Source organism: Musca autumnalis, unplaced genomic scaffold, assembly GCF_047663935.1.
Source record: "Musca autumnalis isolate F117 unplaced genomic scaffold, ASM4766393v1 scaffold_1, whole genome shotgun sequence".
NCBI lineage: Eukaryota > Metazoa > Arthropoda > Insecta > Diptera > Muscidae > Musca > Musca autumnalis.
In genome coordinates, this window is record NW_027411644.1 from 203690301 (window position 1) to 203713777 (window position 23477).

General features: G+C 35.4%; 1 protein-coding gene across 5 annotated transcripts in view; it reads left to right on the plus strand.

Annotated features, from left to right (window-relative positions):
• The window catches only part of trv (trivet), a 341295-nt gene that overhangs the window by 241360 nt on the left and 76458 nt on the right, over positions 1-23477 (plus strand). For all 5 annotated transcript variants that reach the window (XM_073959929.1, XM_073959930.1, XM_073959931.1 and 2 more), the window contains one exon: positions 31-127. In XM_073959929.1, the coding sequence (XP_073816030.1) occupies positions 31-127 (97 nt within the window). The remainder of the gene's footprint in view (positions 1-30; positions 128-23477) is intronic.

Genomic DNA, 23477 nt, shown 5'->3' on the forward strand with positions numbered 1-23477 from the left:
TTCTATTTTCTTCCATTACCAATTATACAGGAAGCCGAAAGTGCCATAACGGCCATGAACGGCCAATGGTTGGGATCTCGTTCAATTAGAACCAATTGGGCTACCAGAAAACCCCCGGCGAGTAAAGGTAAGCAATTTCTATAGAAATATAAGTTGTTTACTCATTGCATTATCTTGGTATGGCGTGCATAAAAATTTACGTTTTTTGCAGTTTTGATTTATTACCCCCTAAACAATAGCTACGCCCATAATACTTCATTAATATGTAATTATCTCCGTTGTTTTTTATGATATTTGCACAAAAATATATGACTTGTATTATCATAAAAATTCCATATATTTTATTTTTGCTCTATGAATGCGTGCGAGCGTCTGTGTGTGTGGTAAAACGTTTATTTGGTCTGTAGGTCATTCGTTTTGGCCTTTTGTATACATTATTAATAGACCATTTATGTGTTTACCAGCCTCACCGGTGATTGAAAGAAGAATAGACCTAATAAATAGCGGTTATACATTTGGGATATATTGTTGTGCAAGAAATACTCTACATAAATATTGTCGTTAGGTAATTTATTGAGTCGAGCTCAATTGGCAAGTGAACAAAATATTACACTAGTCGACATGATAATGAATGATGAGAAAAAAACTGCAAAAGAAAATGAAAGTTGGTCGTTCTCAATATGTCTCATAAGTTTGTAAAAAAAACAGCAAACGATTTTGTACGGAATTTTTTCGTTCTTCATAAAATAACTGAAATTACAGAATTTAAGAGATTTATGCATTGTGGTCCATTGATTTACAGATATTTTCCAGATTCGACCAATTACTACCAGAAATGCCGACTGATTTTGTGGAAAATTGCAAAATCCAATATACATCAGTTATTTAAGAAGTTATTTACTAAACGCCCCACAGAAGTTCATAATGTTTTTTCCTGGTCAAATATCTGTAACTTTTGAACGGATAGAGATATTTTAATGATTTCCGTTGAATCAAAAACGATCAAATTCGGTCTAGTAGTCGCAGAGGTATTCGAATCTACAGTCAAATCTATTAAAAAAGATCAAACCCAAATAAATAAACTATATAAAGTAAGAATATACCCTTCACCACGAGTTATATTGAAATAAGATGGAACATTTAGTTTCCTTTCGTTTATGAAGAAGACTAATTACCACATTACAGAAAATTTCGTCAATATATACCGACAAATTCCTGCGGAAAGTTTTTAGACTCAAAGAAGACTAATTACTAAATTTTCGATATTTCGGTAAGATAATGTGGCTAAAACGTAAAAAATACCAAAAATTAAGGGGTATGCTTCTATGGGGGATAAAGGAAGACGTGGACATATGCTAATAATATTGGATATTGGAATATTGACGTCACAACCTTTAGAATTACGAAAATCGGGAGGTACCGTTCTATAGCGGCTATATAAAAGGCAAGGACCTATACCGACAAATTTCATATGGAAAGTTGTATACCCCAAATGAAGACTAAAAACCAAATTTCAGCCAACTCGTTGGAATATTGAAGCCACAACCATCAAAATACCGAGAATTGGGAGGTACCGTTCTTTGGGGGCTATATGAAGGCGTAGCCATTTCGGAGGAATATTGAGGCCACAACCTGCAAACTACCGAAAATTGGGAGGTACTGTTCTATGGGGGCTATATGAAGGCGTGGACCCATACCAACAAAATTCTGGGGGAAAGTTTTATACTCCTAGCGAAGACTAAGTACCAAATTTCAGTCATTTCGGTGTGATAATGAAGCTAAAACCTTAAAAATACCGAAAAACGGGAGGTACCGTTATATGGGGGCTATATCAAAACGTGGACTGATATAGCCCATTTGCAATACCAAACATCCTAGGAGTAATAGAAACTTCTATTCCAAATTACAAATCTCTATCTTAAAAATTGCGAGCTGTATCTTGACTTCAACAGACGGACAACGTTATGTCGACTTAGAATTTTACCCTGATCAATATATATATGTACTTTATAAGGTCTCTGATGAATATTTCGATGTATTAAAAACGAAATGACAAATTTAGTTATACTCCCCATATTATGGTGGAGGGAATAAAAATACAAAATATTGAAAAAAAAAATTAAAATTATTTAATTTTTTTTTTAAATATGTATTTTTTTTAAGTAAAAAATATTCCTCATAAAAATTATATAAAAACTTATTTATTTAAAATTTAATTTCAAGAAATTTGAAAAAGTGTTAAACGGATGAAACGGGAGGGTTACAAATGTATATATGGGCTGAAAAAGACATTCTCGCGCATCTTTCAGTGATTTCCAAACCTTTTTTCATGTTGTTCTCCAAAAGTTCTACTCCACTAAATTGGGAATTTCATTAATATTTAGTATCTGAGGGAAAATAAAATAGCTCATTTCATGTAAACGATAAGGTAATTTATTAAAACGCTTTTTAAAGGCAACAATCGTACCTACCTAACAAAAACCAATAAACACAACATCTGTTATAGTTTCCGAGAAATAGATATTTCTTTCTCCAGAAATTTGCAAAAAATTACGTATTTTCCAAAAATGAGCAAAATTCTTTAGGAGCGCACCATGCTCACACCTTCCAATATTTTGACCTATTTTTTAGTTTTCTTAGTTTCAATGTGTTTACTATCGAATTCCATATAGGAATTAACAATCGGTGACGACAAAAAGTTGGGGTATTGGCCAGGAAAATGGACGTCGGTATGCTGGAGAGAGTTGAGTAGGTATGGCAGGGCAGTTGAAAAGGTGCAGTGGGTCGTTTGGGCCTATGCCGAATGTTGGGCAGATATTTTGCACGGTATAATCAGTCCTTGCCCTACAGGAATTTAGATGACTGCACCATCTCGAGCATAGTTGAGCCAAAACCATTGGTGATCACTTCCTTACGGTAGTGTAAAAACAAACCACACGTTTTCTCTCTTTATTTTTCATTTGCCATTGGTTAGTAATGGGGAGAGTGTCTTGCCACTAATAATACACGAACTATTCTGAGCACTCCTGGCCAAAACTAATCTGGCTTGTTAGGCAGCTAACGCTCCTCAGCTGCGATAGATGGGTGATGTTCTTAGAGGACCACATTTTCACGATAGCTGTTTGTGGCATCTGCGACTGCATCTGTGTGAATACTATTTAAAACTGCTTCATATACTTTTTGATCTAGGGGTTCCCTCTTGTAATGTGGGTTGGGAGTCCTATTCACCATATGGTATTTGGAATGACTCTCACGGTAATACCCGATCAAGTACTGCAATGAAATCATGCCATTGTGTTGCTGCACTCTAAAAATCTTTGTCTCCTCACGTAGGTGGCCCACTAAAGACATGAGGCAGGTCTCAGGGCAATATTCTGACGGGTTTAAATATTTCTCTACCGCGTTTTTTTATATTCGCGGACTACACTGCTATGCGGCTTACCTAAGACCAACCTCGCGTTATATGTGGTCAACAAGTTCTTTATCTGCAGCTACTATTCATCTCAGTACTCACCTCTGCCGTCCACGTGGTAAAGAGAGTGGCCGCAGATTTAGTGGCGGATATTCACATAGTCAAATAGAAGTTCAACCTTTCACAAATGGCATCAGGGAAGGTAGCTGACGCCAAGATCGTACAAACATCTGAACAAGTTACGATCTCAATGCAGTCCAGAGAGGGTGAATACAAGAGAGAGAGGTTAAACAGTTCCAGAAATATCACCCCACATTTGGAACTCCCTGTTTCGCCGACTTGTACTTTTTCTTCGTGAACTCTTTAGTATTCAAAGTTTCAATTTTGGCTCTAGCGTTGTCTGCTTGATGTCCCCAAATTTCGTCGAATTCTTGACAGTGTCAAATATTTTGACAAGTCAAGCGCCACCACCATTGTTTTTTCACTCGACCTGATCTGCTTGAGTCCTCGATTAATATGTGTGGAGATGACACGCAGCGCTGTTGTCGTGTTGTGCTACTTACGGAATCCATGCTAATGATCGACGACTGGATAGTTATTTCTAACGATGGGGATGATTAAAGCCTCAAGGATCTTTGCTACAAGCTACAAAATCGACGAAATCGGTCGGTATGATTTACTTTTGCTGGCATCCTTGCCTGGCTTCAGTTGATTCAGTAGATGATTTAACCATTTGTTCCGTTTATTCTCACCAGCTTTTAAATTTCCCTTTCGGATCCCTGACTCTTAGGTCACTGGGATTGGTACGACGAAACTCATCACTCGCATTTGCTAATACCGGCGAATGATCGGCGAAAATGTTCCCAAGTAAATTCCATTTTGATAGCGAATTGTATATTTTTCTGAAGTCACTGTAAACAATGCAACACATGATTGTATGTCAAACTGTACTGAGTACGTTTAGGCTAAAACTGTAAAACTTTCCACTACGTGTTGCCTAGGCCAGAAGCTTTTCTGGAATTTTTGAATGGAATCGGACACTTTTTAAAAAGTCGTTTTAGAAGAATCTCACTACCAAATAGGACTTAATTTTTTTATTAATTGTAGTTTAAGAGGGTTGGCGTTTTTTATTTGGGATAACGACTTCTATTTTGTTTTTCAAAAAAGTCACTGACACTTGGGTACAAAAAGTTTCTTGTTGAAAAACAAGAAACAAGGGAGCTGATGAAGATTTGTGGCGAGATCTGAAACTATAGTCTTCCCTGCCTTACCCCCTGGTAAACATCGCCAATTTTTCCGACTAATAAATTAAAGTTGTTTTAATAAAATATTAAAACAATGACTATGGGATTAAGCCTGACTATTTTGAAAAACAAAATTGTAGTTTAATACAAAAAAATCAAGAAAATCGAAGAGTACAATCATTGATAAAAATTTATTTCAAATTTTAAATCGCGAAAATTGCATCCAAAACCACTGTGCAAGATGTTTTTTTCTTCTATTTTTTTTTTAGATAGCTGATAAAACTACAAAAAAAAGTATTTATTATACCCTCAGCCTTTAGGCTAAGGAGGGTATATACACTTTGATACGATGAAAATGTGCCTCATCGAAATAATGGTTTTAGAACCCAAGTATGTTTGGACGAAATGTGTTTCAGACAATTTGAAGTCGATCTAGCCATGTCCGTCCGTCTGTCTGTCCTGCTGGCTGGAGCGCACGATAACTCTCAAGCGGATGAACCGATTCGGTTCAAATTTTGGGTTTCGTAATATTTTGCCCAAACTTAGTTTAAGTTCGAAGATGAGCTGCATTGGTCCACTCCTTCCGGTACCTCCTCCACAAAAGTTCGAAAATGTTTGGAAAGTTTGTGCGCACGATAACTATTGATGGGAGAGACCGATACTTTGTATAGCGTAAACTTTCTACCAGTGTAATATGAGGTTCCAATATGGTCATAATAGGTCCACTCCTTCGGGTGCCTCCCACACAAAATTTCGGGAAAGTTCGGTTTAGGGCCTGGTCTCGAATCGCTTTGATTTTGGTTGTAGCAACTTATATTCAGTGCCCTCTATACGACGGTGCCAGTTTCATCTGGAGGAAGTCCATATTTCCTGAGAAAATAACCTGAAAGGTGCAAAAAACCCCTATGACACCGTATGTTATGGTTTGAGCGCAATTAACTCTCGAACGGATCTGCCGATTCAGTCCAAAATTTGGCTTTCTTAATATTTTGTCCAAACATGGTTTATGTTCGAAGATAATCCAAATCGGTCCTTTCCTTCAGGTTCCTCCCCCATAAAAGTTCAAAAATGTTCGGAAAAATTGTGCGCACGATAACTCTTGAAAGGAGTGAACGATTTGGCCATACTTTAAACATCTTAATACAACTACCACATACAGATCAGGTTTAAATATGGACTATATTTGTCCACTCCTACGCAAAATTTCGGATAGGTTCACTTTAAGACCTGCTCTCTGTTGAAGCATCTTGCATTCGCTATCTCAGTTACGACGATAAATGTTTTTCAGGGGCAAGTCCGTACTTCTTGAGGAAACAGCCCGAAAGGTGTAAAAACCCCTATATGCAGTCGCTGGAGAGCACGAAAACTTCTTTTTCCCCTACCTCCCTCACAAAAGTTCAACATTCGTGTCGAAATGCAGTTTAGGGTCTTTTCGTAGATGCTTTGGAAATGAATGCCGATGCTGTTCCTTGTGGTCCTGTTGTTTACAGTCATATTATGTTTTCCGTGGACAAGTCCATGCTTCCTGGCATACTGGTCCAAAAGTTATAAGATGACCCACTGAAATTACTAGTGTGACCAATATATATCAAAAAGATATGGCTCTCAAAATCGTATCCACTTCCTATGTCGTCTATTCATTTAAGCAGCCCCTCCGCAAAACTTTAATCCTAATCCACATTATCGTCGGCAAGTTCAAAGGTACAAAATGACCACAAAATTCTAAAAAGACCCGAAATACATTCGATCTGTCCGTAGATTAATATTTCAGCTGAGGGTATATCTCTGTCGGCAAAGCCGACTGATTCTTTTTTACTTGTTTGAAGCTATCTTAAAGAAGTTATGAGCATTTATTTGCACATAGTTATTACAGAATTCGACGTTAGTAAAAAAATCTGAAACTATACTGAAATGCTTTGCTGATGGGCAGCATCAACACACCAAAAAATAATGGAAATCAAAAACCACTTTAGGAAAGGTGACGGATTTCTCTCAGAAATCCCCATATATGTATAAATTAATGCCTTTACGAACTTAGCCGATTTCGTTTGCGATTATCTGCGTTTCTATTAGCGATATGTCAAAAGAAAAGCCTGTCAACGAAAGTAGAAAACCTCGGCTTTATAATGATACAGAGTATTTAATTGTATTTTTGTCCATTTTCTGCGATTTTATAGAGGTTCCAACTGCCGGACTTAACCCATGATATCAACCAGCTGATAAATGTATCTTACCACCGTGTCACTTCCGATGTTAAACAGATCGATTTTATTGTTTTATTATTTCTTGACATCATTTTGCCATATTTTTAGATATCACATCTCTTTCGGCGCTATAGCTAGACAAATACTCTTTTAATAACTTTAGTCGGCTATATGGTAACATACCATATAAGCTTGCTCATATCTATAGAAGGATGGATCTGAACAAAGACTTCAGTTTGATGTTTACTCTTTAGTGTAATTGTATAACTTCATTCTAGGTGCTGAACATAGACACAGAGAATTTTAATGACACAAATGCTAATGTATATATTTTTAATTAGTATTTTTTCAATAGAATATAACTAAAAAGTCTCGCGTTGTGCAGCTATTCTAATGGAACACGAATTTAGACGAGCTTTCAAGCTATTAATTTCTTTATATATTAACTGCGACCACACGCGACGATGATTTATAGACCCCCTATATCGGTACCACCCGATTTTATGTATTTACAGGATTTTAACTACAACATATAAAATTTAACGTTTTCTTAGCAAAAATTGTCAATATAGGCCCACGCTTTGACATAGCCCCAATATAACTTTCGAATAACACACAATTCCTTATGTCAGTAAATTTATCGACAGGAAAATTATTTGTCATGTAGTGACCTTCTACTCGACTACCTCATATCAATATAATGACATAAATGAGTATGTACATATATTAACCCACTTAATAAATTCAATTTTATAAATATAGCTAACAAACACCACACCTATATGACATTTATGTATTTTGCTATCATCACCCAACCTAATTATACATTTCAATAGAATATCTAAGAATAATAAAGCGTTAATAATTTATTTCCTTAACCACCACCTTACCACTATTATGCCTATCATTTATTGTATTTTATTGTTAAGGCATTCATAACAAATTAAATAAATGCCAAGTAGTTGTTATAAGTCATGCCTGGCTGGCTGACTGGCTGTACTATTGGATATGCCTTGATACCACCACCTCCACCACCACTAATAGAAATCAAATACAAATCATATACGACGACACAATAGTTTGTTATAAATCAAAACTTAACACATATTTGCATGTTTTATCATAATTCCAAATTGTGTTATTATATTTTATTGCTTAACGAATATCCTCGAACCATCATCGCCATCAATGGCGTTTTGTTTTTTGTATTGTTATGGCTCCCTGTAAGTTTTATGGAAAGTTTTTTTTTTTTGATTTTTTTATTGTTTCTATTTGAATGAGTTTGTGGGAATTTGGGAGGTGCTGAAGTGGAGAATTATATATATTTTTTTGGCGACATGCTAAAGTAATCATTTTTCTCGCGCGGGTTAAATGTCTACCACACACATAATATGTACATTCATTTGGATGTATGTACTTTCAAGGTTAAAGAAGTTTGCGTGTGTGTTTTTGTCTTTGATATTTAATAATTTGAATGTGTTGGTGTTGATTTTTCGTTTTTAAATTTTTGGATGTATGTATGCTACAATACGATATTCGTTTGAAGTATTGATTTGATGTCACTAACTTGAATAATACACTATAACCTGAAGTGTCCACTACTCCAGAAGATGCCAAGAGGATCTGGGGAGACTTTTCTAATACTAAAAGGTCCTCTCTAGATTCTACTATGAAGTCAATAATATGCGACCTCCCTTTTATCTATTGATACATCTCATGGGTGGCTTCCGTCGTTGATTATTTAATTTATTTTGGCTTTATACATTGACAATAGGAATGAGCGAATTTAAGGCTTATATCTTTAAATTTTGTTTAAAAGATCTCAAAAAATGTTTGATTTCTCGGTAACATCCAGGGTCTCCTTTGCTGCCTAAATGTATTAAAGAGGTCTTTTTCTTTTACCATAAACTTTATAGCGACTTCCAAAGCCGTTTTCCTTTGCCTAAACAGCAATTTATTTCTGCTTATGGTTTATAAGTTTTGTGAACACGAAACTATTAACAAAACAAATAAGTCGCAACAACAGCATGTGTCATGTGTCATAAAAAGTCCCCCCTTTTTGAGGTAAAGAAAGTAGTTGTTCGTGTTTATATTTATTTTGTTTATTTGTCATAAAAGTTCTCTTGGGAGCACACACATAAATATATTATTGTTTGAGTATTCGGTTCATAAGACAATATAAAATGCAAATTATATGTGGAGAGTAATTTTTGTTTAGAGTAGAAACCCCTTAAAGAATAAACTCTTTTTTCCTTTTCTTTGCAATAAATTGAAATAATTAGATATGCAAATATTTTACAACAAACCCCAAACCCATAAAATGTTTAAAAACCAGGTTTCCTCTTTTTGTTGCTATATCATAAAACCCCCCTTTACAACTACAGTCATAAACCTTAGATTAATATATGAACCGATGGCTGGTTATAAAACGTTTAGAAATCCTATAACATTCTTCAAATTTTATAGATTTTTATACAATATGCAATAAACTCTACAAAACGATAAGATCGTTTTTTTTTTTGAACCATCAACAAAATTCGTTTGAAATTTTATGATGTTCCTGCCTGTTGGTAGTTATTTATTATGCTCCTCGTTGTTTCGAATGAAAATCTACTTATGCATATAAAATATGTAAAACCTTATGCTAAGCATGTTCAAATTTCGGGTTACTTTTTCGGCCATTTCCTTCGTATAAGTCATTAAATAACGTTTATATTTTTTATGATATATTTACATCAAAGTAATTTGCATCTTAACTAAAGGGCAGCAAATTGTACCAAAAATTGCCAGCTTAGATAAAAAAACAATTTTTACTGATATTTAAATAATTTTGGAGTTTGGGTAAAATTCAAATTTTCCATTCTTAAAGTTTCAGAATTTACCGATAACATAGTTTTTATTTTCTTTGTCTTAAAAAATTTTGTGTTTACTTCGAAATTTTAAAGCGGTGTTGAATATTTTTCCTCAAAGTGTTTTCAATATATTTTTCTTGTCTAGCGGAGCTCTTTAACTGCTAGTTTCATCACATTCATCAATTTGCCTTTATAAGCGTAGATCCCTTTGTGATTGAACCTGATTCTTTTTACAGACTCGAAGTCTATTAGTTTAATTTTTGACTAAATATCTAGGGCAAAACTGTGTAAAACAAAAATGATTACAAGAAAAATCGGATAGATAAAGGGTCGAAAAATAAGAGATCCGAGAACATCGGAAGGTAATCTATACTGGGGCCATTATACCCTTTTTGTTTTTTTATACCCTAAACCAAGGTAACACATTGAATGGCGGTGGTGGAGATGAAATCCCAGAGCGGAAGACGACGACTGTTTATTGTGGTAATGGTTAGATAACATTCAAGGGTCAGAATGGCCAAAGAAACATAGTCAATGTTTTTTTTTTATACGAATATTTTGGCTCCTTTTTGGCGTATTTCACAAACCTCACCTTCTTCTACGTTAGCATAGGTGAGTATACAACGAAGATATCACAAAAGCCGCCTATCCATAACATTTTTATACCCCCAGCATTTATGCTAACGATTTTATATAAAGGTTTTAGACCCCAAGTATGTTTGGACGAAATGCGTTTCAGACAATTTGGAGTTGATTAAGCCATGTCTTTTCGACTGTCTGGCTGGTTGGAGCACACGATTACTCTCAAACTGATCAACCGATTCGGTCCAAAAGTTTGCTTTTGTAATATTTTGCCCAAACTTAGTTTAATTTCGAAGATGGGTTATACCGATCCACTCCTTCCGGCACCTCCCCCACAAAAGATGGAAAATGATCGGAAAATTTGTGCGCACGATAACTCTTGAAGGAAGCAACCGATGTGGTCCATAATTTGCACATCGTGAAATTTCTACCAGACTTAGATGAGGTTCCAATATCGACTCAATCTTTCCACTGTTTCGCGTACCTCCAACACAAAACTTCGCAAAAATTCAGTTTAGGAGCTGCTCTCGAATCGCTTTGATTTTTGTTGCAACAACTTGTATTTATCGCCCCCCAAACGACGGTACAAGTTTCATCTGGGGCAAGTTCATACTTCCCGCGAAAACTGCTTGAAAGATGCAAAAAAAAACCCCTATGATACTTCGTGTAGTGGATGGAGAGCAAGATAACTCTCGAACTGATCTGCCGATTCGGTCCAAAATTTGGCCTTCGTATTATTTTGTCCAAGCTTAGTTTAAGTTCGAAGATAAGACACGTCCCTCCCCCACAAAAGTTTGAAAATGTTCAGAAAATTTGTGCGCACGATAACTCTTGAAGGGAGTGACTAATTTGGTCCATACTTTACACATTCTAATATATCTAGCAGATGTATAACAGGTTTGAGTATTGACTATATTTGGCCACTCCTTCAGGTACCTCCCACACAAAATTTCGGATAAGTTCACCTTAAGACCTGCTCTCGAATCACTTTAATTTTTAATGAAGCAACATTCATTCGCTGCATCAATTACGACGGTAAAATTTTTTCAGGGGCAAGTCTACACTTCTTGAGAAAAGAACCCAAAAGGTGTAAACACCCCTATGGCATCACGTGTAGTCGCTGGAGAGCACGATAACTCTCGAAATGATATACCGAAATGGTCCAAAAATTAGGTCTTCGCCATATTTTGCCAAAACTTAATTTTTTGTTCGCAGTTAGCACGATTGAACGGGGCAAGCAATTTGGTCCAAACTTTGGATCTCCTAATATTTTGTCCAGATTTAGTTTAACTTCTTAAATGGCCGATATCGATCTTCTCCTTATGGTACCTCCCCCACAAAAGTTCAACAATTGTGTCGATTTGTCCGAAGATGAAACTTTCAATTCACATAGGCTGAGGGTATACCTCTGTCGGCAAAGCCGACTGATACTTTTTTACTTCTTCTATTGAATATTAAGTTTGTTTTTCCGTTTTTAACTCATTGAAATAATCATTTGCGACCCTAGCCATTTGCATCAGTCCGTCTGTTGTAATCTCTCTAGCGTCCAAAATAATTGAGCCAGAACACCAGCTGCCAGTGTGGAAGAAACCTATCGATTTGACGATGGTCAGATAATATTCAAGAGCGAAATTGAGCCAAAAAACTTCTGTGGTTAAATAGTCAAGGTTTTATTCGTATGCGAATATTTTGGCTTCTATTAGGGGGAAAGTAAAGAATCTCTCCAATTCAATGATGTAAAGTAGGTCAGCATAGGTAACTAAAAAACCTAGACATCGGGATAGTCCCTAACTAATTCCATTTTCCTATTTTTATAACCTCATCCTTTATGCTTTTCTTTGATATAATCCAAATGTACCTCATGAAAACAATGGTTTCAGTTCCCAAGTGTGTGATAATTTGAAGTCGATCTAGCCATATACGTCCATCGTCTAACGGTATCTCTGGCTAGTTGATGATCACGTTAACTCTAGATCGAATCATCCTATTCGGTCCAAAATTTGTTTCTCGTAATATTTCGTTCAGCCATAGATCAGATTCGAATATGGCCTATATGAGTCCACAACTTTGGGTACCTTCCACACAAAAAAAAAAAAATAAGGACATCCTTCAGATCGTTTTGAAAGTGTATAACGAGTGCTTTTTCTTTAAAACTGAGGTAATCTCAGCCGCTGCCTATCTAGACATCACAATTTCAGTATTTATTATAGTACTCTGGTGTAGTAGTTGTTGTTGGCTCGGTGACAATCGGGTGGGTGGTTGCTATCAACTCGATGGTGATCGGTTTGGTAAGATCGGTTTGATGACAATCGTATTGTTGCTGTCAGCTCGACGATGGTCGGTTTGATGTTGTCGGCTTATCTCACGTGTGCCTCGGCTCAGAAGTATTCGGATGCCGACGGTTCGGTGAGATTCGTGTATGTGACTCGGCTCTAAAGTATTTGGATGCTGTCGCCTCGGTGCCGGCAAAGCACAGGGTCGAATCGTGCGAACTAGGTATCGTGATTGCGAATGAGCCAGACGTCTAGTCGTACTTTGTCGGCTAGTGTGCGACATATTCGGTGAGGAAAATCCGAATATAATGCAAAGTGAATGAGAATTATAATGGATAAGTGATTGTTGCTAATTGCATCGAAGGTAAATTCGTCCACTATGCCGACCGGCCAGTGTTGAGTGCAATGGGAGTTCATGGTAGTGACAGAATGTTGGAATATACGAAACGGCTACGTTACAATTGTTAGCATCAGATTGTGCTTACGGCCTCTATTACAAGGTAAAATTGTTTGTTTTTCGGGGCAAAGACCATACTTCTAGTGATAATGACCAAAAAGCTCCAAAACGCCCTGACTGATCAGAACAATCATTTACGAATGCAGCGTCCGATTGGGCCGGAACTATGGAAGTCTTAAATTTTTTTCCAAACTTATGTCAAGTTCCACGAAGTTCCATATCGGACAACACCTTCGAATACCTTCTTCACAAAAGTTCAAAATTTTCGTTTAAGTGCAGTTTAAGGGCTATTCATGGATAATTTTGATTTTGTTCGAAGGTACAGCTTGTGGTCGTTTTACAGCGACATAATCTGTTTCTGTGCAAATCTATAATTCCAGACATACTGGTCCAAAACCTCTGAAAAATCTGGAGGTGACCTACTTAAATGAGTGGTGCCCACGACAATCGGATGCAGTGATTGACATTGGTCCACCATTCTTTGTATATCCTAATATTTCAATCAAACGTGCATCAAGTTACAAGAAGTTCTGTATCGCACAACACTTTCGGTGCTTAAATGCAGTTTAAGTACTGTAAGAACCTTGCCGTTTTAATTACAACGATATAGGTTTTCGCGGACAAATCCCCACTTTCTGATAGAATGAGCTAAAAGCTCTAAAAAATCCTTGTGTGATCAACTGAAATGGCTGGTTGGCACGATTAAATCCATTCCTGTTGATACCTCCACTGCAAAAATTAAACACTTTAACTACACATAGTTCCTTCCCTAAAAAGGGGTTGTTCGAACTTTGTGGTTCTGATTACGACGATATATATTTTTGCGTATAAAATCATGCTTTCAACTGGCAATATAACTATCGAAAGGAATGACTCTCAAAATTAAATTCTCTTACAATTTAATTTGGCGGCCGATGTTTGGCTATTTCCAAATTTGCGTATGTAGAAAATTTTGATTGTAACCGATTTGACATGCTTCCGTTTACAACGGCTTCTTTTTAAGTTTTTTTTTTTTGAAGATTTAATTTTTGCATATTAGATAATTTTTGCATTTTTAGTTCGATTATTTTTAAATAAAAATAATTTCCTTCCAAAACATTTTCAATTTTACGAATTAATTGAAAATTACATATGTACATATCACCCCCTGAGGTTGGTGGTTTTCTTTCTGTAATAAAAAATCTTTTCATAAATTCCCCTAAAAGTATTTCAGAGAAAACCAAATGTTGGTCTTTTAAAAAATGAATAAAAAACCACTCCCTTCTCACCTTTGGGGATTTTCAGTTTTGGTTATTAGGACATGTGTTTATTACACACATTTATTAGCATCATCATCATCAATACAAAGAAATACACCAAATCTGTGGTATTTATGACCCCAGCTGAGAATTTTGTTCTGACTTAACATTATTTTCTTGTTCTAAATAAATATGAAGTCGGCATGAATAAGACATGTTAAATCCATATAATGCCATTTAATTGGCAACATATTTAATAAACATTTACGATAAAGCAAGAAAACTGTGTTCAGAGAAAGAACACACGGGGAACAAGAGCTACATGGGCTACGACAACAGCAAATAACCATTAACATTTTTCGGAACACAGTTTGATTTGGCTACAACATCAGCAGAAAACCACAGCCACCGTAGTCATATCCCCCATTGCCATTGGGGCGGGTGACAAAAGAAAGGCAAGAAAAAACAAAACCCCCCAGAGCGTTAACATAAAACAACAGCAATGGCAAAAATGCCAAAGGAAAAATGAATGAACAAGAAAAAAAAACAAATATACATGTAAATACGAAATTATACCGATATAGCCTTCAATCATTTGAGGCGAATGCCTACCAACAACAACCATAAAAATCCAAATGAAACAAGAAAAAATACATATTTTTTATATTTATAAAAAAAAGCTGCTGCTGATGATGATGATGAAGTTGATGATGATGGCAAGAGCACTAGCCATGAGGAGGGCCAGAAACAAACGAACAAACTTTTGCCACAATTTCTGTGTCTCTTTTAGAAGAAGGCGTCTTTTATGACAACAATATAAATGCATGAAAATAGAAAAAAATGAAACGAAACATTGTATCATAAACCATGAAAATTGTTTAACATCAAAATTCTTTTACATGTTATACAACAAAAAAAGAGAAAACGTACTTGCTCAGGACAAAAGATGTGGAGCTAACAACATGACACATATACACCCACACACCCACACACACAAAATCAACTCCAACCTCACACGACGGACGACGCACTGCAAATAAACCCTTGTAAAGCCTTAAGGCATCACTGAACAGTAAAATCAAATTTTAACGAATTCACAAAGTCTAGCAATGATGTTTTGTAATTAAAATATAGCCGGAAACAACAACAAAAATAATAATCATATTATTTGTGCTTGTTGTTTATTATTTCACATAAAAAATAGAAGTAGAAGAATATGGGTTTAATATTTATTTAATATTTTATTATTATTTTTTATTTATTTTGTTTATAAAAAAAGGGAAATGAAAATAGCTGAAGTTGAAGGGGATGATGCAGAAAACCAATTGTTATAAAAACTGAATAAAATATAGAAACTTTTGGGGTATATATCTTAACGATTGTGAACGTTCGGAATAAATGTGGGCGTTTCCTAGAAACGTGGATCTTTTCGAAGGAATATTTAAAGTCTCTGGAAACAACATGGATGGATTTTATAAGAATTTTCTCCGAAAAATTATGCATTTAATTCTGTGTAATTTTTTGACGTTTGAACTGGCCGACAAAAAATAGAAACGTATGAGGTATTTATCTTATGGATTGTGGGCGTTTCGGGCAAATGCGGATGTTTTACAAATAAATAAAATAAAGAATTGACCGACATAGTTAAGTTTGGAAATTGATTTACTATCGCGTCTACCAACAATTTTATTTGGTCACCGTAGGATTTAGAGCTTTTGGACCATTATGTCTAGAAGCCTGAATTTGCCCTCGAAAAACATTATATCTTTGTTAACAATTTCCAAATATCCTTAAACAGTCCTCAAAATTTGATTTAAGCGAAAAAGTTAAACTTTTGTAAAGGAGGTACCAGAAGCTGTGGGTATCGTAGGGGATGAAGAATACTAAGCAGCCCAAGACTTATCTTGGTCCCTCTTCCATCTCAAGTGGACACTGATCTCCCCGTGGTATCACCTGGAGAGCTGCCGTTAACATCCGTTAAAGGTAGTGAACTAATATGTGCCGCTCGTTCACCCATAAGAGCAATGAAAACAAAAATATCGGACTATGAATCTGCTGAAATGGGTCTGGCAGTAAACGGCAACAACACCATGTTGGTGGTATAGACGAGCAATTCGTTTTAGAATTCGGAGCAAATGTGAATGTGGGTACTTATAATTTTGAGGTAGTTTAAAACTTCGCCTTCCTCGGTACCACCATAAACACAAGAAACAAAAATTACACAATGCACTGATACTACCCGTGCTAATGTATGGTTTCGAAGACTCGATACATGCGCAAGCATATAGGGCATTCCTCTATAAAAATCTACGAGCCAAAATGCGTTGACGGTGAATATCGACTTTACATCAACCACAAGCTGCATCGGCTATTCAAAGTCATCAGTGGTGGTACACGCAGAACTTGAAGGCCTAAACTTTGATGAAGTAAACATGTGGAAGACGAGATCGAAAAACACCATCTTCGAAGTTGGAAAAGTAAAGCCACAAACGGAGATTGACGGAAATCGTTTCATAGTTCGGCTTATAGGACAAATGTTGTGTAGAGGGCTAACTAAGTAAGAAAGTAGTAACCAGAAGATGGAATATATACTTTTGGAAGACATTTTATGATGTGCAACATATTCAATTCATGCTGATAAGTAATTTTAGTTACTGCCGACAGCACGGTGCTCTTGAATCAAATTTAAATGGAAGGTACTTACACCTGAGAAGTTTTTGCGGATTCTGAAACTACAATGTTCATAGATGAGAAAAATCAAAAAACAAAAAAAAAAAAAAACAATCGCTGGAGCGCTTTTTAAATAAATCGCGATTCAAGTTGACATTTTTAGTGGTTGTTTAGGTTTATGCGATTTTGCTTGGAAACCGCAAGTCCTATCAAAATGGGAATTAAGAATATGTTGTAGCTATCAAAATTTTCTACCAGATCGACCTTAATGATATTTTCGTAGGTTTTAGAAATTTTGAGATATAGAAGTTGAAATTGGGACAATTCAAATTCAATTCAATTCTGTATCGTCTCCTTATAAAACAATGTCATGACTGCAATTTCCCAACTTAAACGTATATATCTAAAAAACTGGTACAACCTAGGAAAAATTACATAAGCCAGTCTTGTAGAGAATTTTCACAGCTATAAGATTTTCTCAGGTCCCATGCCGATAAGACTTGCCGTATTCAAAAAAAATCGCGAAACCCTAGCAAAAAACCTAAAAATATAATCTGAGCTTCATTATCTCAAAAATGGTACATCCTGAGAACAAATTAAACATCAATCCTGTAGAGAATTTTTACAGCTACAAAATTTTTTTAGCTCCATTTCGATTGGGCTTGCGGTTTCCAAGCAAAATCGTGAAAACCTAAAAAACACCTAAAAATGTGAATTTTGATTTTTATTTAAAAATCCATATAGCGACTTTGTCTTGTTTTTAGATTTTTCTCATCTATGAACATTGAGTAAAACCTACGAAAATACCGTAAGGTCAATCTTGTAGAGAATTTTCATAGCTATAACAGTTTCTTCAGTCTTATTTGGATAGGAGTTGTGGTTTCTACGCAAAATCGTAAAAACCTAAACAACCCCTAAAAATGTCAACTTAAATCCCGATTTATTTAAAAAGCGCTCCGGCGACTTTTTCGTTTTTTGATTTTTCTCATCTATGAACATTGTACTTTCAGAATCCGCAAAAACTTCCCAGGTGTTAGCACCTACCATTTAAATTTGATTCAAGACCACCGTGACAGGTTTTATGGAGCTATTGGACAATTTTCTATGAGTATAAGAAATATTGTGATTTGCAAATTTTTGGACCAAATCGGTAACTCCCTTCGATAGATATCATGCGCGATAAATTTTGAACGTCTGTGGGCGAGATTCTCGAAGGAATGGACCGATATGGCTCATCTTCGAACTAAGTTAGCACAAAATATAAATATAAGCAGATCCAAAAGTTTGCCGAGAGCTATAATGCGCTCCAGCCAGACAGACGAATGGACAGGGCTCTAAATAATCGGAAACGAATCTCGTTCATAACATATACCGTAGATGAACACAAAGAGGGCATTTGTATGGTGAATCGTACGAAAATATAAAGGCGAGTGCTAATTTTGTTCATCTATATCTTAAATCAATATTTTAATGAGGCATATTTTTATCGTATCAAGGTGTATACATCTTTGTTAGCGTAAAGGTTAAGGCTACTATTGTAAAAGAATTTGTAGAAGCCTTTAGATTGTCAATCAACAAAGTTTAAGGTGGCATATGATATGTGGCGTTATGTATACACAACCGAAACTAAACCCGTACGAATGGTCTGTTTCTTTACTTTTGAAAATGGTAAAACCGGCAAAGATAGTAAAAGTTGTAAGCTGCTCTCATACGAATTGTATGGTGTAAAGGAATATTTTTCGAGTAAAAAGTGGTAACACTTGAAGATCATTGCACATAAACGAACAGAGATAAAATATGTTTTTTTCCGTGAAATTTTTAAAAATATTTTGAATATCTCTAGAAAGTCAAGTTGAAAGGAAGTCGTTCAAAACCTTTTTATATCCTCCACCATAGGATGGGGGGTATACTAAGTTTGTCATTCCGTTTTTAACTACTTGAAATAATCATTGTAGACCCCGCAAACTATATATACTTGATCAGCGCGCAATTCTACATCGATATAGCCATGTCCGTTCGTCTGTCCGTGTGTGGAAATCACTCTAGCTTTCGAACGGATTGAAGTAGGTGGAAGAAATTTTGGTAAAATCTATTACATACATATGTAGGACTTTTGGTATTGAAAGCGGGCTATGTAGGTCCACGTTTTCGTATAGCCCCCATACAAAAAGACGCGTGACGCGTCGTCGTTTTAAGGAAATTTTAGGATATTTGTCCCATTTGACCACCGAATTGGTTGTAATTTGATATTTTGTGTCTCCAGAGGCTAAAAAATTTCTACCAAATTTTGTTTATATAGGTCCACGTTTTGGTAGAGCCCCCATGTAACGCCCCATATATAATACGCGTAATTTTAAGATATTTTGAATGTATTAGTCCTATTTGCCCACAGAATCGGTTGTAAATTTGCATTTTGCGTCTCAATAGGCTAAGAAGCATACCTACCATAAAATGTTTACTTAGGTACACGTTTTCGTATAGCCCCTATACAAAGTGACGCGTCGTCGTTTTAAGGAAATTTTAGGATATTTGTTTAGGATATTTTGACAACCAAATTGGATGCAATTTGGCATTTTGTGTCTCCAGAGGCTAAAAAATATTTCTACCAAATTTTGTTTATATAGGTCCACGTTTTGGTATAGCCCCCCCCCCCACTTTCAGATATTTTGAATTTATTAATAGAAATATTTCTACCATAAAATGTTTCTATATGTGTCCAGGTTTTGATATAGACCCCATAGGACCATATCTCCCGATTTTCGGTATTTTGAAGGTTTTAGCCTCATAATCGCAGCGAAATGGCTGATATTTGGTACTTAGTCTTGGTTGGGTGTACAAAACTTTCCCCCAGCATTTTGTCGGTATCGGTCTACGCCTTCATATAGCCCCCATAGAACGGTACCTCCCGATTTTCGGTATTTTGAACGTTGTGGCCTCAATATTTCACCGAAATGGCTGAAATTTGGTATTTAGACTTCGTTGGGGGTACTCAAACTTCCCCTATAAATTTGTCAGCATAGGTCCACGCCTTCATATAGCCCCCATTGAAAGGTACCTCCCGATTTGGGTATTTTGAAGGTTGTGCCTTCAATATTCCACCAAAATGGCTGAAATTTGGTATTTAGTCTTCAATGTGATATAAAATTGTTCGCCAGAAATTTGTCTGCACAGGTCCACGCTTTGATATTTTCCCATTTCCGACTAAAATTCGTCGGTATATGTCCACGTTTCGATATAGTCCCCTTAGAACGGTACCTCCCGGTTTTCGTAATACTGAAGATTGTGACGTCAATATCCCACCGAAAAGGCTGAAATTTGTTATTTAGCCTTCCAAGAGTTATAAAATATTCCAGAAGAGTATTATCAGTATAGGTCCACGTCTTCCTATATCCCCATAGAAGCGTACTTCTTGATTGTCGGTATTTTTTAAGTTTTAGCCACATTATCTTACCGAAATATAAGAAATTTGGTATTTAGTCTCACGGTGCTCTTGAAACAATTTTAAATGGAAGGTGCTTACACCTCGGAAGTTTTTGCGGATTCTGAAACTACAATGTTCATACATGAGAACAATCAAAAAACAAAAAAAAATCGCCAGAGCGCTTTTTAAATAAATCGCGATTTAAGTTGACATTTTTAGGGGTTGTTTAGGTTTTCGCGATTTTGCTTAGAAACCGCATTTACTATCAAAATGGGTCTAAAACAAATATTGTAGCTATGAAAATTCTCTACAAGATCGACTTTTATGGTATTTTCGTAGTTTTTACCATCTTTGAGATATAGAAGTTCCAATTGGGACAATGCACTGACTGTATCGCCCCCTTATAAAACAATGTCATGTAGGGTGCGCCTTAACTAACTTTTGATGAAAATCGCTTACACAGGGAAAGTTTTTGTGAATTCTAAATGTGCAGTGTTCATAGATGAGAAAAATCCAAAAACAAGAAAAAATCGCTGTAGAGATTTTTAAATAAATCGCGGTCAAAATTCACATTTTTATGTGTTTTTTAGGTTTTTACGATTTTGCTTGAAAACCGCAAGTCCAATCGAAATGGAGCTAAAGAAAATGTTGTAGCTGTCAAAATTCTCTAGCGGATTGACTTTATCATTGGTTCCCAGCTTGTACCATTTTTGAGATAAGGAGGCTCAGTTTACATTTTTAGTTTTTTTTGTTAGGGTTTCGCGAATTTGCTTGAATACGGTAAGTCGTATCGACATGTGACCTGAGAAAATCTTAAAGATGTGAAAATTCTCTACAAGACTGGCTTAAGTAACTTATCTTTAGTTGTAACATTTTTTTAGATATATAAGTTTAAGTTGGGAATTTGCAGTCATGACATTGTTTTATAAGGGGGCGATACAGAATTGAATTGATTTTGAATAGTCCCAATTTGAACTTCTATATCTCAAAAATGGTAAAACCGACGAGAATATCATAAAGGCCAATCTTGTAGAGAATTTTCATATCTACAACATTTGTTTTGTTTAAAATCGCGAAAACCTAAACAACCCCTAAAAATTTCAACTTAAATCGCGATTTATTTAAAAAGCGCTCCGGCGATTTTTTTTGTTTTTGATTGTTCTCATCTATAAACATTGTAGTTTCAGAATCCGCAAAAATTTCCGAGGTGTAAGCACCTTCCATTTAAAATTGTTTCAAGAGCACCGTGGTCTTCTTTGAGTCAAGGTTATGTTGCCCTTCAAAGTTCTTTCAATATTTTCTATAGAATGGCTATTTAAGCCACAAAAAACTTTTTTTTACGTAGTCTACATTTACGACAGTCTATTTTCCCTTTTTTACTTAATGAAAAACTAAAACTCTTTTATCACCATTGCCAATGGAAACCAATCTCATTTGTATGTCACCTATAATCGATAGCAAAGAGGCTTTCGAAATAATTAAAAGCTCTAAATTCCTATAATATTCAGTAACAATAGCTACGCTGCTATGTTAATGACTATTTCTTAAATTTAAAAATTAGTCCTCATTTGTATTCAATTAAATTATTTTTAATTACAATAAACCTTTTGGCGTTGTAAAGGTGGCAAATGAAAATTTACAATATCAAAAGCTTGAATGCTACCGGTTCGTATGACATTTATTATGATGCTGTCACTCGGCAACCACTAGCAATTTCTTTACATACCCAACCGGCGCCTATACCCTGAAAGTCCATGCCAACAAGACATAATCAAGCTGACTGCCTACCTACCTGTGTACTTCATTAGTTTAAGAACTTAATTAAGTTCCTTTGACATAATTTTGTATATTGTTATGCTGCCAGTATAACCTTTTTAAGAGAGCACGCATCCCCTTTCACCCTCTTTGTTTCTCTTTTGTAGGCAATCGTTATAAAAAAAACCTGGTTTCTTTCCTATGTGCACATTGAATGACAAATTTCCACGGTAACTATTCGCTTAGTTGACTTTTGACTTAAAGTAGTCGACCTTTGAAACAAAAGAGAAATACAAAAACAAAAACGTCACTGAAATGAAAATACACACATTTTGTGCCACATTAAGTTTTACTCTTACGAGCTATAAATCAAAGTTTTTTTTACAAAAGTTTTGTAGTTCCACAATTAGGCAGAAAAATCATAACTATGGGTACTAATGACGGCAGCGGAGGAGGCGGCGAGGACGATGGCACAATGTCTGGCACAAAGAGCCTATATAATAAACAATTAACCCACCACCAGAACTGTGTTCCAAATCGACATGCTTAAATGATAAGGAGGTTGGGTTTGGATATGACCAGACTAACAATGAAGCTAACAACAATAGCTTTTTGTTTGATTTAATAAAATATTTGTATGTATATTTGTAACAGGTTTGAATGTTTGTGATCAATTTTTGTAGATAATTAGTGGGACAATGATAGTTTGGAGAAACACACACATACAACCTGTGGTTTATCTTTTCGCCTCCATCATCGTTGTGCCACAAGGTTTTTCATGTTCTAGCCATTATTGTTTTGGTTTCATTGCACTAACTTCAACAATACCTTTGTAGATAGTTAGAGGGAGGGGTCTGAAGAACCAAAAAAAGTAATAACTTATTACAGGAAATTGTACAAATATTTGTATTGTTGCACAAATTAAATAAAACCAAAACAAAATTGAACACAAAATCAAACTTCAACAAGTTATAAATAAACCCAACTTTGCCTAAATAAATATTTTCCTCGTGGGAGCATTTAATTAGAATTGTTTTATACAAATAAATAAATTAATATACAAATTGTTTACAAATTAGGAAATTTGGAATTTTTTGTGGCGTGGAAAATCAGAAAAATATTAAAAATGTACAATCAATATTTACACGAAGTATAAAGACTAAAGTTAATTTCAGGGAAATTATAAAAGTAGAATATGAAAAAAGGCAAACCTCACCTAGTAAATTGGGTTAAATTTTTTTTCTCTAAAATTTACAATAATTACGAAGGGAGTAATTTCTTGGATTAAAATTTTATTATCTTAGCATTTCATTCCAATAGAAATAAGGTTCGAATATTGAGTACCTCCCACACGTCATTTCAAAAAATG